Genomic DNA, 17,516 nt, shown 5'->3' on the forward strand with positions numbered 1-17,516 from the left:
AGATTGGATTGTCCTGTTGTAAAAGAAGGACTATAATGACCAGAATGCAAAGGAAGATCTTGACAGGTTATTGACACATGGCAAGTTCCACCTGGAGAGCTCTTAAATAGAGCCTACTTCACCAGGCACCCCTATGTAATCATATTTCATGTAATTTCATTTATTTAGCCCCTTTGGCTAGGATTATTCTTCATACTGACTGTACAGAAGGCTACATTGGCAGAGATCTGCAGATGTCTCTAGTAGGGGTGAGCACAATCCTCTAAATTAGACATAAGAGAACACAATAGTCTTTTGTAGAGTTGCTAGTTGACCTAGGGGGCTGACCACGGGAAATGGTGCTTAGCTTTTATTAAAGCATTGTTCAAAAGTGGGAAATAAAATTGTATGTTAAAAAAAGGCAAAGTCAGGCAAAACACTTCCCCAAATTAGGCACTATCGCTTTTAATTTTGGATGCAGAACAGATAGTAGCTAAGGCCCTGATCTGAAGCTGGGCAGTATCAATGAATTCTGCAATATGTTGAATAAGTACTAAACTCTCTGCATGATAACTTCTTCTTTGCTGGAGGAACTACCAGCGGGACTAACTCTGACACGGGTATTGTATTGTGGAGGAAATTTGGTGAAGGATATTTCCCCGGGTGGTTCTGCGCTTGAGGAGAATTCTTCCACACCTTTTTTCACCAATCAAAGAAATTTCTCACACCATGAAACTAAATCTATCTCCAAAACTCTTCTTTTTCTGTCCTAATTAAAAAAATAATAATAAATGTCCTTCTTTTTCTATAGGAAGGTTTATCTGTATTTTGTGTATGTGCCTGTGTTTTGTATTGCACTGGCCTCAGTGCAGTGATGGGGGAGGCTGCCTATGGTCATGCTGCACAGATTTCTGTCCCCTTCACTCTGTCTGTCGCTCCTCCTTGGCACAATCTACGGAAGCGCTTGGCATCTCTCTCCTCTTGTTCACATTTATCTAATGCTTCCTCCGGTTCAGTTTAACATTTAAAGCTGCTCTCCCTTTGTTTATTTATTTCCCCGTAGTCTGATAGATTTCACAAGGTTGCCATCTCCAACTCCTGAAAACAAGGACTTATTTTTTGTCACAAGGTCTGCCGGCGTCCAGCCCTCGCCTGCCCGGAGTTCCAGCTACTCGGAAGCCAACGAACCTGAGATGCAGATCTCCAACGGCAACAAAAGTCTCTCCATGGTGGACCTGCAGGACAATCGCATTTTGGACAATGGAGCGAATGCAGCGGGTCTTGTAGACTCCTTGAACGACAGCCAGTCGTCCTTCGGACAATTGCAAGGATTATGGGCATCACGGGCACCTCAAAACAATTTAGTGAGTATGACAACAGTACGGAGGGCGGGGCAGACCCCTATGACCCCGAACTCAGACACTACTCCTGGTAGGCTGCAGCTTTTGGCTCCGCTGTCGTTCCAGAATCCAGTCTACCAAATGGCAGCAGGGTTACCAGTTTCGCCGCGAGGCGTGGGCGACTCGGGGTCAGAGTGCCATAGTTCCCTGAGTTCCCACAGTAACAGTGAGGACTTGGCGGGGAGCAAACATGGCTTTGGGAACCCCGGGGGAACAGAGGATTTTACAAGGCGTTCTGGGGACATGTCACGGCGGCAGTTGTCGTTAACAGAGAAGACAAGCCAGCCGACCATGCCACGCCAGAACAGTGCCGGCCCCCAAAGGCGGATAGACCAGCCACCGCCACCACCACCCACAATGACAAGAGGGAGGACCCCTCCCACGTTACTAAACACAGCACCTTATCCGAGGCCTTCCAGTGGGAGTATGATGTCATCATCCCCCGACTGGCCCGGCACAGGCGCCCGCTTGAGGCAGCAGTCATCATCCTCCAAAGGGGATAGCCCGGAAATGAAGCAAAGAGTCATGCACAAGCAGGTGAGAGCTTTGTGTTACAACTAATGCACATGAATTGTTTATTTCGTGCTGTGTGAAATATTGTGACGCATTACATCAGCTCCAGATATGGGTAAGATTTGCCAGTAAATGGCCAAGTAAGATATTCTGCTATGTTTCAGTTACATTCAGTATTTTGGTTTTCTATTTTTCACTCCCCTGGTCTCCCATAATGTGGCTTCCAACATGAATACACATCTGTATAGCCACATGGTGTCCGACTGGTTTGCATTTTGCTGTGTTGATAAAAAGAAGTATTAATGGAGGCTACATCTGTTGGTATTGATGTATGTTGAGCACATGATGATGGAATAGCAACTTATCTGCTTGGAGGTATGTACAAATAAATAAGAGGAGGATCTTGTTACAGGGTAGCCTTGTCTTGTGAAAAGCGTGGTCTGTGTCATTACCAGGTATCATTGGCACACTTTAAATACTTGTATGTGAAGAAGAGGCCCTGGATTGTAGAACTTCTGTACATACGTATGTGTAGAATTGTGTGGCAAAGACCTGAGCCTCGTGCACAGGATGTGCTGACATCAGTCCGGTCACAGGAGGCACTTACAGGATTTCACCCATAGAGGATGTTGAAATTATTGGTACATTTATCAGAGAAATTATATTAGTTTGTAGGAATTGCAAACCTTTGGATAGAGATGTTCGGTGGTTAAATGCTTTGAGCAAGTTCCTTCCTTTGTGGTGAGCTGGGTAAATCATTTAATGAAGGGTTGTCCAAGGCAGATTCAGGAGGACCGGATCCGTGTCTGATTTTCAAACTATTCTGTAAATATGTTTGCTTTTAATTCACTGTATGTACGTTTATCTTACATGGACATCCTTAATATCTACTGAAGAACAGGCCCTCACGGACCTACATCGGAGAACCCTGTTGTAAGGTGTAGTCAAAATAATAAGCATCAAGCAGTGGGACCAGTAGTCCACTGGGACCAGTAGCCCACTGGGACCTGTAGCCCACTAGGACCAGTAGTCCATTGGAACCAGTCGTCCACTGGGACCTGTGGGACCTGTAGTGCACTGGGACCTGTAGTGCACTGGGACCTGTAGTGCACTGGGACCTGTAGTCCACTGGGACCTGTAGTCCATTGGGACCAGTAGTCCATTGGGACCAGTAGTCCACTGGGACCTGTAGTCCACTGGGACCAGTAGTCCTCTGGGACGGGACCTGTAGTGCACTGGGACATGTAGTCCATTGGGACCAGTAGTCCACTGGGACCTGTAGTCCATTGGGACCAGTAGTCCATGGGACCTGTAGTCCATTGGGACCAGTAGTCCATGGGACCAGTAGTCCATTGGGACCAGTAGTCCATTGGGACCAGTAGTCCATGGGACCAGTAGTCCATGGGACCAGTAGTCCATGGGACCTGGAGTGTATTGGGACCAGTAGTCCATGGGACCTGGAGTGTATTGGGACCAGTAGTCCATGGGACCTGGAGTGTATTGGGACCAGTAGTCCATGGGACCTGGAGTGTATTGGGACCAGTAGTCCATGGGACCTGGAGTGTATTGGGACCTGTAGTCCATTGGGACCAGTAGTCCATGGGACCAGTAGTCCATGGGACCTGGAGTGTATTAGGACCAGTAGTCCATGGGACCTGGAGTGTATTGGGACCAGTAGTCCATGGGACCTGGAGTGTATTGGGACCAGTAGTCCATGGGACCTGGAGTGTATTGGGACCTGTAGTCCATTGGGACCAGTAGTCCATGGGACCAGTAGTCCATGGGACCTGGAGTGTATTAGGACCAGTAGTCCATGGGACCTGGAGTGTATTGGGACCAGTAGTCCATGGGACCTGGAGTGTATTGGGACCAGTAGTCCATGGGACCTGGAGTGTATTGGGACCAGTAGTCCATGGGACCTGGAGTGTATTGGGACCTGTAGTCCATTGGGACCAGTAGTCCATGGGACCAGTAGTCCATGGGACCTGGAGTGTATTGGGACCAGTAGTCCATGGGACCTGGAGTGTATTGGGACCAGTAGTCCATGGGACCTGGAGTGTATTGGGACCTGTAGTCCATGGGACCTGGAGTGTATTGGGACCAGTAGTCCATGGGACCTGGAGTGTATTGGGACCAGTAGTCCATGGGACCTGGAGTGTATTGGGACCAGTAGTCCATGGGACCTGGAGTGTATTGGGACCTGTAGTCCATTGGGACCAGTAGTCCATGGGACCTGGAGTGTATTGGGACCAGTAGTCCATGGGACCTGGAGTGTATTGGGACCTGTAGTCCATGGGACCTGGAGTGTATTGGGACCTGTAGTCCACTGGGACCTGGAGTGTATTGGGACCTGTAGTCCACTGGGACCTGTAGTCCATGGGACCTGGAGTGTATTGGAACCAGTAGCTCGGCCGCACAGCTACATAAATGATTGTGAGACCTTGGCCAATCACTTTACATCTCTTTGCTAAAATGTAATTGCTTTAAATCAAATGTACCTTCTAGAGGGCTATGGACTGTATAAGTCCACCCTCTGCGCCCTCTTTCCCATCACGTCCTTGTGCCTGTAATCTGCTTTCAGCCCTACACAACACTGCTTCAGCTGCTCTGCTACAAAAACACAAGCACTTCTAAAAACACTCCTCTGCTAGCTGTAGTAAAATCTGCTCTACACGCAATTGCACTTCAAAACAGTCTGTGAATGGTTGTTTCTTGTCTTGCTTGCAATAGTGTTTGCCGAGCGCCCTGTGTCAGGTGCTCAACTGTGTGCCCACACGAAAAAATGCTTTTTTCCCTCCATTTTGTAGTTTTGTATTGCGCTGACATGGCCCTGGGGTATTAATACACCTTACAAGTCTGAAATATATTTGCGTATATTTAAATAATGCTCTGGTCGTATCATAAAGCAAAGTAGGGGCTAGACAGTAACACAAAACTTCACAGATTGCAAAGATACTTTTAAAGCTACTATTCATTGTAGGCAAAAATAACAGTTCTCTTATCTCTGCCCTCCATTGTCAGCAATAAGCATTCTAGAATCTAGAATGTTTCTTTGTTGGATGAAGTCGACCTGGGTTTGGGGAACTACTGTGACATCATTTCCGGGTGGCCCCTTCGAGGCACAACGGAACGATAATGGCAACAGATCTCTAAAGATTACATGGGTCATCTTTGTGTCCTGTAAGGAAGATTAAAATTACATTACTTTCAAGGCAAATACGAAGAATTAATTGAGGTCACCTCGTAAATAACCTAGGAGGACTGCACCATGTTCAGTAAGAAGTAACAAAAGGGCCCTTCTTCTAGTCATTCTAGGGAAGGAGTGAACGAAATGCACAGGAATGTTGTCTTTATTGAATATCACCTGAGATGTGGTGCGGAGAGAGAGATTAAGAGTTTTTTTAGACTTTTGTGGTGCAACCAGAAAGCGATTGAGCCCAGGTGTGCTGAGTTTTTAGGGTCGAGTCTGCGTCGCATGCGCTTGCGAGACGCTTTAGGAATTAGAAAAGGGCTCGGAGCCCCGTCCACGTCACGTCAGTGTCTTTCATTGGTTCGTGGGCTTGCCTGTTAAAATCTGCTTGTTTTCATTAGTGGAAGGCATGCATACGTCATGCTTTTTCCGGTGGTTAGCCCTCCTCGAGCGCAGCGACCAAGTACTGAAAACATGCGAGGCTCGCTGTTTCCCGTCAGGTTTGTGGACTACTTTTTCTCTATTTTCGCAGCGCGATCTCACTTGGCAGAAGTCGAGCACTTTGCATCATATCGACCCTATTACATAGTTAATTGCAATTTTGCCGGTTACGTACATAATTGCACTTTTGCCAATAGGTTTCATTACGAGTCAACTGTAGCAGCGCGATCGCGCTGTTTTTTTCTTTTAGCGTGGCAAGAAAAATCCGGTTGGGAGTTTACAACTGGTAATAGCTGTAACTCTGACAAATGCGAGACCCTAGTGCATTGCAAATGCTTGTTTAATGTTGGGGGTTAAAGGTGAGAAGTTCTGCAGTCCGAACAGACCCTTGGCCTTTCAGCTCGTGGATTTCAGGAAGGTGTTTCTTTATGAGCGAAGCAAGCGAATCTGTGAATAGATCTACGTTCAACAGGAAGATACTGGAGTGTCAAGAGAATGGGGTTAGTTTGATGAAAAACTTTACGTGACAAAGCATTCTGCCACATGAAGACCCTTTCAATATGGCACTATATACTTTCAGAACTTCTGTTAAGAGTTAAGTTGTCGTAGTCAAGTCTAGGGAAGAGTAGAGAATGGATTATTTTATTGAGGTCTTTACTCTTTCCAAGTCTGTCACTACACCTCGTACCTGCAATAGTCCATAACTGTGTGGACTCATCCATAGCAGCCCAATTCTCTGTGGCACCTGCCCACCTGTCAAGCTCCATAGCTAGCATACTTTTGACCTTTACCTAAAACTCTGGCCTTTCCCAAGCCACACATCAGAAACAGTCTGAAAGTGAGCCTCAGAAGCCTGCCAAGGTGGTGTGAAGCTCCTGTCTCTAAGCAGGACTGATGAACAGGGTCTCTTGGCGCCTGCGTGTGACCAAGCCCTATTAAGCTGGCTTTGGCTCTGTACCATGCCAAGGGAAGAGTGTAAGCCACAATGTCCATGGCTGAGAAGGATGAGCAATTCCTTAAGCTGCCATGTTGTCACTTAGCGCTTATCTCACTAGCTGCTGGGGCGATAAGCAATGATGCTTCACTGGCTTTCATCAGTGGATGCCATGGCCTCCTTTCTTCATCTTAACACAAGTGATTTCTTCACTTAGCTCTCTTTTTGTCAACATTTTCTTTTCCCTCTTTTGTTTTGAGTTTTTTTGTTTTAAATTGTGTTTTATAAACAATGAGGCACTATAATATTGTTTATAATGTAGTGTTAGGCCCATCAGTACTTTAAACACATGCCCTTTCTTTTTTGAAGCCCCAGTGGTGTTCTCACAGATCATTAAAAAAGGTGCTTAAGTTCCTTGCTATAAATGTGGCCAGACTTTCAATATGCCTTCCTGGGTCTGTATTACAAGATGCCATGGTAGTTCAACAGGAAACTGCAGCGCATTTTTCAACCTGGGGACTGCTTCTTTACATAAGTGGCCGCAGAGGCTTGCATGGCCCCTTCTGTAATTCTTATTAGCAGAAGCACATTTTGTGTCTGTGGAATTTCAAGGCTGAGTTCATTCATTTGCAGCGGACTACTTTCATTTGCACAGGACTACTTATATTTGCACGGGGCTACTTATATTTGCTCTGGACTGCTTTCATTTGCACAGGGGCATGGCCCCATGAAAATGGGGGAACACCATTGTCCTTGTTCATGCACCATTATTATAGGGATAGATGCAGTGTCGAACAGATTTCTGTAAGGTGCACTAGATGAAAGTTCGTGCATTTCCTAAGGGGTGAAGGTTGGGGATCGGATCTTCCCGAAGATGGTTGGAGAAACACACTGCACCCATCTGCAGGGGGATCCCTGTCTGCTCTTCAAACTCCAGCCTGTATCTATGAAGATATAAAAAAACAGAAGGTTTAAATCTGCAACTAAATTCTAATTTTAGGCCGATCTCAACCAGTTTATTTCTACTCTAATCGAATCAGCCACTGCAGCCCCATTGCAGCAATATCTGGACATCTATACTTTGTTCCCAGAATGCAATTGAGGTTTCAGACCATGGGGTGTGATTAAGGGGGCTATTCTCTGAGATGTTGTTGGAATTTAGAGGACAATATAAGCATACCAATCTTTTTCACCATGATCTCTTGGCGGCATTTGACTCGTCCTGTCTTCCTCCTCGGTGCTTAATTTCGAAATAAAAACGTGCCGGTGCCCAAAGCCCTCCTCTTAAACACGCGGCTGCTGCAATTAAATGTGCGAACACGGAATACTGAGGCAGCATAATCCTGAAGCCATCTCAGGCCTCTTCAATCTGTTTACAGCCACTCCCTGCCCGTTCAGCTGACTTTTGCAGCTTTCTGCTTTCCCCCTTTGTGACGCTTTTTCGTTTTCCTCTTCCTCCATCTTTCCCATATGCGTCTTTTTCTCACAGTAAATCCTTGAGGCAGAAAAATAAGCGCCGGCCCTCAAAAATAAGTGCCGGTGCTCCACATCAGAAACAACAAGTACAAATTGAGCACTGCTCCTCCTCCTGCCTCCGCCTTCTCCTTTCCCTGCTGGGACACAATTTTGGTGTGAGAGTTTGGCCCTAAAGGGGATACAACTTTCTCGTGAATCACTAACAAAAACTGCATTTAAGTCAACTGACTTCCCACAGCATCTGTTGGTATCCATCAGACTGTGCCCTATCACATCTCCTGTTCAACACCAATATGGTTTCATTTGGTAAAAAGTCTGATGGCCCATGTTTTCTGGTGTTGGATTTAAGCTGCTGGCACCCAGATTTTTCTGAGTGTTTTTCAAAAATGAAAACTATTTTTTTATTATATAAAAAAGCAAACGAGGCTGCATTAAAAAAGTGTTTTTATTTTTGAAAAGTTTCAGTGAGAGTTGGCAGTGGTCCCTTGAACCCCTGAAGCAGCAACCCCGTTTCACAAAGGGAAAGGAATGCAAAGGGGACCACTTCCATTTTGCGAATGAGTTAACAACCCAACATGGGAGCCAGTGACTTTTCAATTGTTTGCGACCGGAATCATAGTCACAGACCATTTATACACAAACCACCAGGGTCCGAATCACTACCTAGAAGGGATGCCAAAAGCACCCCCTTCCAAACAGTGAATCTTTTCTAAAGCAACTTAGTGATTTGGTTAAATAATAAACTGTGTTTTAGCAGTTTTAAAACCTTAAATTTAGTAATTTGCATGGTTCGCGACTGCCAAAACCCTTAGTTCATCTGACCCTGTAAAATCGTCCGGCGGATTATTGCTTTGAAGGAGATGAATGCCTCTGTTTTATTTTCTTTAGACATGCCTTTTAGTGTCAACACAAAGGATGAGATGGTAAAGACTTACCTTTTCTTTGTATTCAAAATTAAAGGTGTTCAGATAAAGCATTTGAATGTATTTAATATGCTGCCACACCCACCCATAATCTCCCATGTCAGCCATAGAAACAAGCTCAGACATGTAAGATCTCAAAAACAGAGCAGTACTAAGAGACTGGAGGAGGCCTAAAAAAGATACAGGTCCATATTAAAAAATGCTGAAGTTTTGGTAATTTGCAGTTTGCAAAGATGTCTTTTCATACCCATTGTGCAAGTGTCATCTTTATCGAGGCTCTGATTTACACGTATTGTGAAATCTTTCTGTAGATGTCAAAACTTCCCCTCTGGCTGCTATGAATATAAATGATGCTGGAGCTGCAGAGATGTGGCTAACAATGACTGATGCCTCTTTAATTTCCTCTATTTGAATACATTGATTTTAGGGGAGACAAGGAGGTGGACTACTTTTTTTTTTTCAACATTATATAACAGGATTACAGAGCAATCTAACTCCATAGAAATGTTGATTAAGAAATATGGACTGAGGCAAACTATCCTTTCCTGAATAATTCTTTACATAAAATGTGAATGTTCTCCTATAGGATTACCGCCACACACATTTGCTCGGATGCGAAGGAATGTGCCGATCCTGGGTAGTCGACTATAAACAGTCGTCCAGCTTTTAAAGAGGTCCTTTTGTCTGTTTTACTAGCCAGGAGTATCTTAACTTGGCCTACCATGTAAATCTTGCCAGAACTGACTAATCACCATCAACAGAAAATAAGCCTTCGTGTTAGCAATTGGGTAAAAACGGTCACAAAATTAATTAATGGCTGAAGTCTTATTAATCCCATTCACGAGAAATTTGGTTATGTAACAAGAAAAGAGCACAGTTGAATCTTGTGTATTTAGTAGTTTGTAACCAAGTAAGATTGATCGCGAGATGAATATTTATCTTAAAGGTAGAACATTGTTGATGCAATAGTGGAGAAGTGTGGCTCAATGGTTAGAGCGGCAGACCCTGATGCAGAAATCTGGCCTGGGACCAGGGTTCAATTCCCGCCTCGGCGGGTCTTGGGCTCAATTTCCTCGGACCTGATAATTCCTGCATCGGTGCCTAATCTAATTCATGGGTCCCACTCTGCAACTCTGGGCAATAGCTTGCTTAATCTCCACAACGGCCCCGACAGCGCTGGGATGCCTGGTTTCACCTTGGAGGTTGACCAGGAGTGGGCACCTCACAGGGAAAAGCCAGGAGGGGTTCCACAGCGGTGTGCGTACAGCGCCTTGAGACCCTAACGGGTGAGTAGTGCGCTATACAAGTATGAAGTTTACAGTTTATAGTTTCTAAAAAAAGACTCTTAAAAAAATTCTGGGACAGAATGATAGTGCTGCTTTTGTGTTCAATGAAATTTAGGTTGGGTAAAAAACTAACAGGTTAAGGTTGCTATATATATATTTTTTAATGAAGCTACCTAACCTTTCATTTCCACAATGTTCAATACATTTGTATTTTTGCTAGTCAATTCCTTGAACAATATTTGAAAAAACACTGTGTGGTGAAGTCAATGCGTGTTTCGTCACTGTGCAATAGAATTTATTGGATCCTTCATCAGGATTGAATGAGCTGGTTTATAAAACTGTTTTGACCATCACACATCCTACACATAAATTAATCAACATAAAAAATTGTTTACATGTCACACTGTAGTTTTTCTCTTAGCCTCCTAATTTACAAGATTACATTACAGAGTGTGTTAGTTTGTTACTTTGCTAAATAAATTGTCCGGACACATTCCGCTATAAAAGTCAACAACAGCTGCATATTTACCTTTGTGGGATGTTCTTTTCCATGGTGCTGTGATGGTTTTCTAAGTGGAATATATCATCAGTATTTATAAAGGCAAGACTAATAATTAAATTTTTATTTCAGTTGATTGATTTGTTCACTTATAACATGAAAGGTGACAATTCATTCCAGGATATCACTGTGTACTACAACACAACCTAGAATTTCTTTATTGTGGAGTCATAGATGGAAAAGGGAAGGAGGGGGGTTCAACATACAATGGACATCCTTTTGGTGGTATCAGAGAGCACACATGTAACCACCACATTTTACACAAAAACTCAGATTTTAACTTATTCTCCTACAACGTCACCAATGACTTAATTAGCGTACCGCCCAGCCAAACAACTTTCCACATTAAACTATACTAAGTACACAGTTTAGAAAAATGACCCCTAAACTTGTTTTTTTTCCAGGAAACAAAACTTTCCCCGTTAGCATACAACTGTGCCGTCTACTCCGCACAATTCACATTAGGATTATGGATTTTCTATCCTTATCCTCTTATTACTAACTGCTGAAAAGAGAATTCCACAAGACATTACTTAACCTGTACAGTGTATTTTAATGATTGATATTTTATATAATTGAATAGCAAATATAGGCTAATCAAATGGAACCAGTGTTAAACCTGGCAATGTTATTCAAAACATTATTTGCTCTCACAGGTTAGAAGCTGCACAGAGCTTCTTTTGTTTGCTATATTTATTTTTATTTTAGACAATTAAAGTGTGAATATGTCTGGTCTACTGATTGTACTCTATTATATTTTAATTCCAAAGTGCACTATTGTGGCTTTTTGCTTCTGCATTAGCTGGTCTGGCTTCAAGGGGGGCAATCACCAGGTTTCCAAAAGCTAAAGCTAATGGAAGCTAAACTAGCTCTGTCTAAGGTCTAAAGGCAGCAAGAGGCTATTCCAAAATGTCAGAACCAACCTTCTGAAAGCCCGGCCACCTAATTTTAGTTTCTTAAAACAGGGAACTGATTGTTGTTCTGAATGGATCATGTTGGTGCGATGATGGGTGCAAACTTGGCTACACGCACGAAGGACTAGAGTCATGAAACAGCCTTATGTGCCATAATAGGAGTTTTAAATTGGGCCCAGGCAGCTGAAAGCTAGTTTAGGTGGTGAATAAACTGCAGGGCTCCAAGGATTGAGTGGGCAGCTGTGTTCTAGATCACCTGAAGCTGTTTTACCAAGTAGGCATTGAAACATAAATACAATGAATGGAAATAATCAAGAATCCAGTCTGGATTAAATGATGGTCGGCATTGCCACTGTGCACCAGTATAAAATGAATCCAGGGACAATTCAGCTCAGGGCTGGTGGAAAAGCTTATAGATGAATTGATACTAACCGGGGACTCAAAGTCAAAATGCTACCAACTCGGAATCCAAGCATTTGTAATACCTTTACACACACACTAATTTTGTTTCCTGAAATATCTTTATTATATCAGAATTGTAAAATTCAGGAGCACAACTTTACAAAATTGCTAAATGTTGACGTTTTAGATTAACATGGATGAAACGTGTCATTAAAGGCTTTCTTATGGTATGAAATAAAAAACCTAACTCATCAGCGAGAAGACATGGTCTTTGTTACATCTAATTGATCAGTCTGGAAGCGGATTAAAAGATTGGGAGTATGAAGAAGAAAAAACATTTCTTCACACAGTTTATTGAGAAAAGTGAGCCCTCAGATCCGTATTTCCTGACCAGCAGCCATGAATGATTAGCAATTCATGACAGCCCTACATGGTAGTCCTTCCTGCCACAGGCCATATGAGTACTTTTAACCTCGTTCTGTTTGACATTCATTGCACTATGTGTATGGAAAAATTCAAAGTGAAGGAATATGAAAGTTCCTTTAAGAGTCCTTCTTGGTTCTTGCCATTTCCATCGTGCAAGATCTTCACATAGCTACCATGATTGAAGATGAGTGGGACAAGTTCATCAGAGACATCCCCTCACCTCCAGTTCAGGTGAACGAGACACGATCTGAATGGTGCTCAAGACGCGAGGTGCACCTGTGCACCTTCTCCCATGCGTGCATAGAATGTCTAATGAGGCTTTTTCATTTTGCGCTGTTAAATCAATCGGATTTGGAGCATTTTGTTTACAGCAATCGATCTGTTAGTAATAACTCTGTAAGTGTTGATATTAGAAAATGTGCTTTGTGGCAGCATTTGAGCAGGGCGAATCAATACCGAAGGTAGGTATCAAAGCTTCGGGAGACGGATGATGTGGAATGAGAGAGTTCAGAAGCAATTTGGGTAGATGAAATGGACATGTAGGCCTTGCATATGTCAGATGCTCTGACTGCGAATGCATTAGTGCCATGTGACATTAAAAGCATCCACCATGTTCTGTTCACAGTCCCCTACAACACAGTAAATGACAAAGGAGCTGAAATGCATTGGGGATGGTCGTTTTGACCAAATACATCATTCTGCGTTGGACAGTATGGGTCATGTGAGGTCTTCAACCGGGCCAAGGAATGATGGGGCAACTGTATACATAGGAATCGTTAGACTTGCCAGTAATATGGCTGAGTGTTGTAATGCTCACTCCTGACATAAGACCATTCTGGCAAGACCAAATTTCTGAGGTTGGTAAACTGAGTACCATTAAATGAGATTAGATAATGATAACACCTGTTAGTAACACCACCTGAGAAAAGCAAAAACTCGAATCATAGCAGCAAATGCTGAGAACAGCATTTACACGTGTACATCATTTGCATGCATTTAAACACATGGACTTTCAGTCTTGAAGTGGGACTAACAGGCATGCTGGGTGAAACAAGATTTGACAACATTAGACAAAAAGTGGATCTGATAGTCTACAAGGGGTAGATTAATATGGGAATTACAGGACTCGTAGAACGGTTGAAATAATTTATGTCTATATTCAGTAAAATTAAATAGAGTGACAGTAAGGAGAACTCAAGGCACAGCAGAATCGGTATTACATAGCTTTATACCTTTAATTTGGAACCTCAGCACATTCACACGCGAGCCTTCATGAAGCCCTGTCATGGGATTGTTATAGGGAAGTCACACTATGACAATATCTGAACATTGTTAGATCTGGCCTAGAGCGAGCTTTAGTTCTCTCACCAGCCTCATGTTTTAAAAACAAGTAATAATAAAATATACATAGAGGGAGGGAAGGGAGGGGTTTCGGTCAGCCATCTTCATCCATTGCTCTGATGGCATTTGCTTCTGCACATGTACATTACACTTAAAAAGCACTTTAGTGCCAGGACTAGTACCGAATTTATGCTTTTATTTCATGTTATTTCATTTCAATCTTGCATTCGTTCTTTTTTGTTTACTTTTTTTGTAAATATGCACACCATCGTTAGGCTGCAGTATTCTTACTTTTTATTACTTTAATGTCTTACATAAGCTTACAATATAAATAACTGCAGGCCAGGCCTAATGGCTTTGTCACTGCAGGCTGCATTCCGTGACTTAGTCTAGCTTCATCGATGGCCTGTTAAATATTTTCCCCTGATTCTTGCTTGAGGGATTATAAGTAACACAAATGCTACACAAGCACGTGTGATAGGACATACAATCATCACTGTTGTGCACTGGAGCTGGCTTAGAACACCAGTGGATTGCATCCATCAGTGACCTATGTGGATTGTTCAACCACATTTCGAACAGGGCTTAGCCAAGTCATGGGGTATTTACTATCCGTTGTAAATTGCCCATCACATCCAGTTTGCACACCTAAATCTAGTGGTAAATATGTTGAAACAGATGTGCAAATTGGGAGGGAGTGAAAGATTCCCGAACACAGCCATACTTTCAGGTGGAGTAGACACAAGGATTTTCTGACTTGGAAAAGTAATTTCTGTCGAGTAAACAAGTGAAAAGAAAGTGGAGGGCTGTGTTCACGTTGCCAGTTATTGAAAATCTTCCAGTTACTTCCAGGTGGACTGACCTACTCTCTGCCGAGTCAGCTCTTCCTGTAACTGTGGTTTGAACCATATTTAGCATTGTTCTCATTTTGCATCGATTTTTTTTGTTTCACTTGGGATTCTTTTTATATGGGTCCTTTTAGTTTGATGTGATTTATTACTTACGTTCTGCCTGTTACTCTTCCATAAGCAGTATGATTTAATGGTGCCAAAAGTTTGCCCTGCCGTGGGTGAAAATAAATACATACATACATTCATATACATACATACATACATAAGTACATTTGGTTAGTGGTCTTATCAAAAAAGGAGAGACTAGAATTATATGTATGCTAAAATTTACTAGACAGATACAAAATGGATATTTAGTACTTTATCTAACAACAGTATCAATATGTCGAAATTATTAAGGCAGGCAATGTGAAGAGTTCACAGATAATCATAAAAGGAATCTGGTGATGCATGCAGACAAAGTCAAGTAAGCCTTACCCGTCACAGTTGGAAACACATTCCATTTTAATGTTTCTTTAATGTATCATAAGAAGCATCATACAAACCAAAAAATGCACATGAAAGCTCATCAATTCATCTTATAAACATTGAGGTCTTAGAAGGTTGATGCAATAAGCAAGAACACAGAGGAATGAGTAGCAGCTACTCTAGGACGCTGGTGGCCAAAGAGAAAATGTCATCTGTTCTACTACCAAAGACCAATGCGCAGCCAGCTCAAGGCACAGAAGCCATGCAGCCAGCAAAACAAGAGCGTTCAAGATTCCACTGCGTACAGTGAAATCTTACAGACTTCCATGCACAAGTATTGCGCCCAACATTCAACTTCCAGGGACTGAGCGTTTGTAAGTCAACTTTAGAAGCAAAATGTGTATAGTTGAGGAAGTGTGAGCTTCAGAAATGGCAGAGGCCTGGAGTATAACAACAATGTGAATACTAGTTTTAAACGATTTTATGTAGTGGAAAATGCCTATACGTGTCAGTCAATTAACTTACATACATGCCTTACTATGTGAAATAAGTATTTTTAGTATAAAAATATATATATCCTTTTAGTCTGTATAGGATATAGGATATGGGCAGCCCCCACATTTTGCTAGATGTTATTGCTGGCATTTGGATTTTGATCACTGGGACACTGCTCAGGTCCCTAAAACATGTCAAAATTGGCTAGACGCCTAACCGACCTATCTAACGTATCTAAAAGTTCCTAGTTTACGGTACCAAGTGTACCCAGGGCCTGTGAGTTAAATTACACTAGTAGTCTACAACACACATTGTTCATCACAAGAGTGACAGTGCAAAGCATAAATACAGATCTATCACTGTAGTCTTTGTGCAGTTTTAAAACTGCAAATTTAACCTGTCAAAAAAAAAACTTTTCGCAATTCTAAGCCCTCCTTTCAGATACTACTAATTAACCCATAATTAGGCCTTAATGCCCAATAAAGCAGAGCACAAGGTACTTAAAGGTAGGAAATATAAAAATGTTATGTAAAACATCTCCTTACAATGACAAGGCCACAAAAGCTATTATACTTTACTAGGTTTAGCTGTTCCATAGGAAGCATTGGAATAAAATATTAAAATTAAGCTTAGAAATTAATTTATTGACATTTAGAATATTTATTACAGCTAAGAAGTTAATTCTTGGACATTTAGAATATTTATTACAAGCCAGATTCATCAGGAATGTTGCATTGGTACTAAATATTTTACAAAAAGTACTTAAAAAAAAAAATCACTGTATTTTCTTGCCTAGAGCCTATTGAAGCCCATTTACATGAGAATCCAGCTGTCACACATGAGCTGAATAGCACCTTCATGAGGTGTGAACTTCCTCCCAGAGGTTAGACAAAGGCATTGGGTGTCTGAAGGGGCCCTCTTCCTCTGACAGGATGACCATCTGTGCAGTGCCCAGGAACCTCGTTAACTTAATTAACTTCACAGTGTCCAACCTTGACCCAGCGAGGTGTAGCTAATACTGGGGCTTGCCCCTTTCTTCGTCCCTCTAGCCAGCCAGGCAGAAATCTCAGTGTGAGAAGGGCTGCCATCAGTACAGGTTTTGAGTGACTACAAAGGAGAGGTTGTTCAATTCCCTGGGCACAACTCTAGGTTCGGCACAGGAGCTCTGCACGGAGGAATAATGTTTCTCCCTTGTTGGATTTAAGTAGAGAAGGGCACTGTGAGATTGATTGCAGTAGGGCAAACAGGAACCTCTGCAAAAATGAGTAGGGTTACATCTGGGAACTTTATCTCCTATTGATTAGGGAGGGGCCCGGAGTCACACCCACCCAGAGGCATAATGTGGCACCTCTTGGCACTTCTTCAGCACACTGCTGGACCTCTGGATAACAGAAGGACTGCACCTGCTGTTGAGACATGTGAGGAGACCTCCCAAGGGCTGGACTTGCTCCCACCAGGACAAAGATGTGGATTCCAAGGGTCAGTTGGCTGACCACCTGTTCAGCTACAGGGACACACAAGCTTTAAGAAGCCAACTTTGTTGGAAGAGCCCATCTGACCAGTTTCAGCTGGACCTGCCATTGACCCTGCTGGTGCCTTCTGGCAGAGTAAGTCCTGAGCCCCAAGAGATGTTCTTGAGGTCCTGGAACTCTTGGCTGGTATTAGAGTATACTCCTCCTGCCTAAACCTCAGAACCTGAGACTTAGAAATGTTCTGCTATCTTTTTGCCTTAAGAACCTTCGATCGATCGGGGCCCAACCTCCCATCCAATCCACTGAGGGTGCATCACTGATTTCAACCCAGCTCCTGCTGCATTCTTCTTCACAGCAGCAAATCCATATCAGCAGGACTGACACCGACTTGAATCCGATGATGTGGAACTCTTCTCAGCTACAGGCTTGCCCTAATGAGGAATCTG

At 42.9% G+C, this 17,516-nt stretch overlaps 1 protein-coding gene across 16 annotated transcripts in view; it reads left to right on the plus strand.

Moving 5' to 3' along the window:
• DAB2IP (DAB2 interacting protein) overlaps positions 1-17,516 on the plus strand; it is a 1,276,993-nt gene that overhangs the window by 1,192,074 nt on the left and 67,403 nt on the right. For 10 of the 16 annotated variants that reach the window (XM_069241673.1, XM_069241667.1, XM_069241670.1 and 7 more), the window contains one exon: positions 1,043-1,916. In XM_069241673.1, the coding sequence (XP_069097774.1) occupies positions 1,043-1,916 (874 nt within the window). The remainder of the gene's footprint in view (positions 1-1,042; positions 1,917-17,516) is intronic. The other 6 variants (XM_069241675.1, XM_069241668.1, XM_069241672.1 and 3 more) reach the window with 1 other exon arrangement.

Source organism: Pleurodeles waltl, chromosome 6, assembly GCF_031143425.1.
Source record: "Pleurodeles waltl isolate 20211129_DDA chromosome 6, aPleWal1.hap1.20221129, whole genome shotgun sequence".
NCBI lineage: Eukaryota > Metazoa > Chordata > Amphibia > Caudata > Salamandridae > Pleurodeles > Pleurodeles waltl.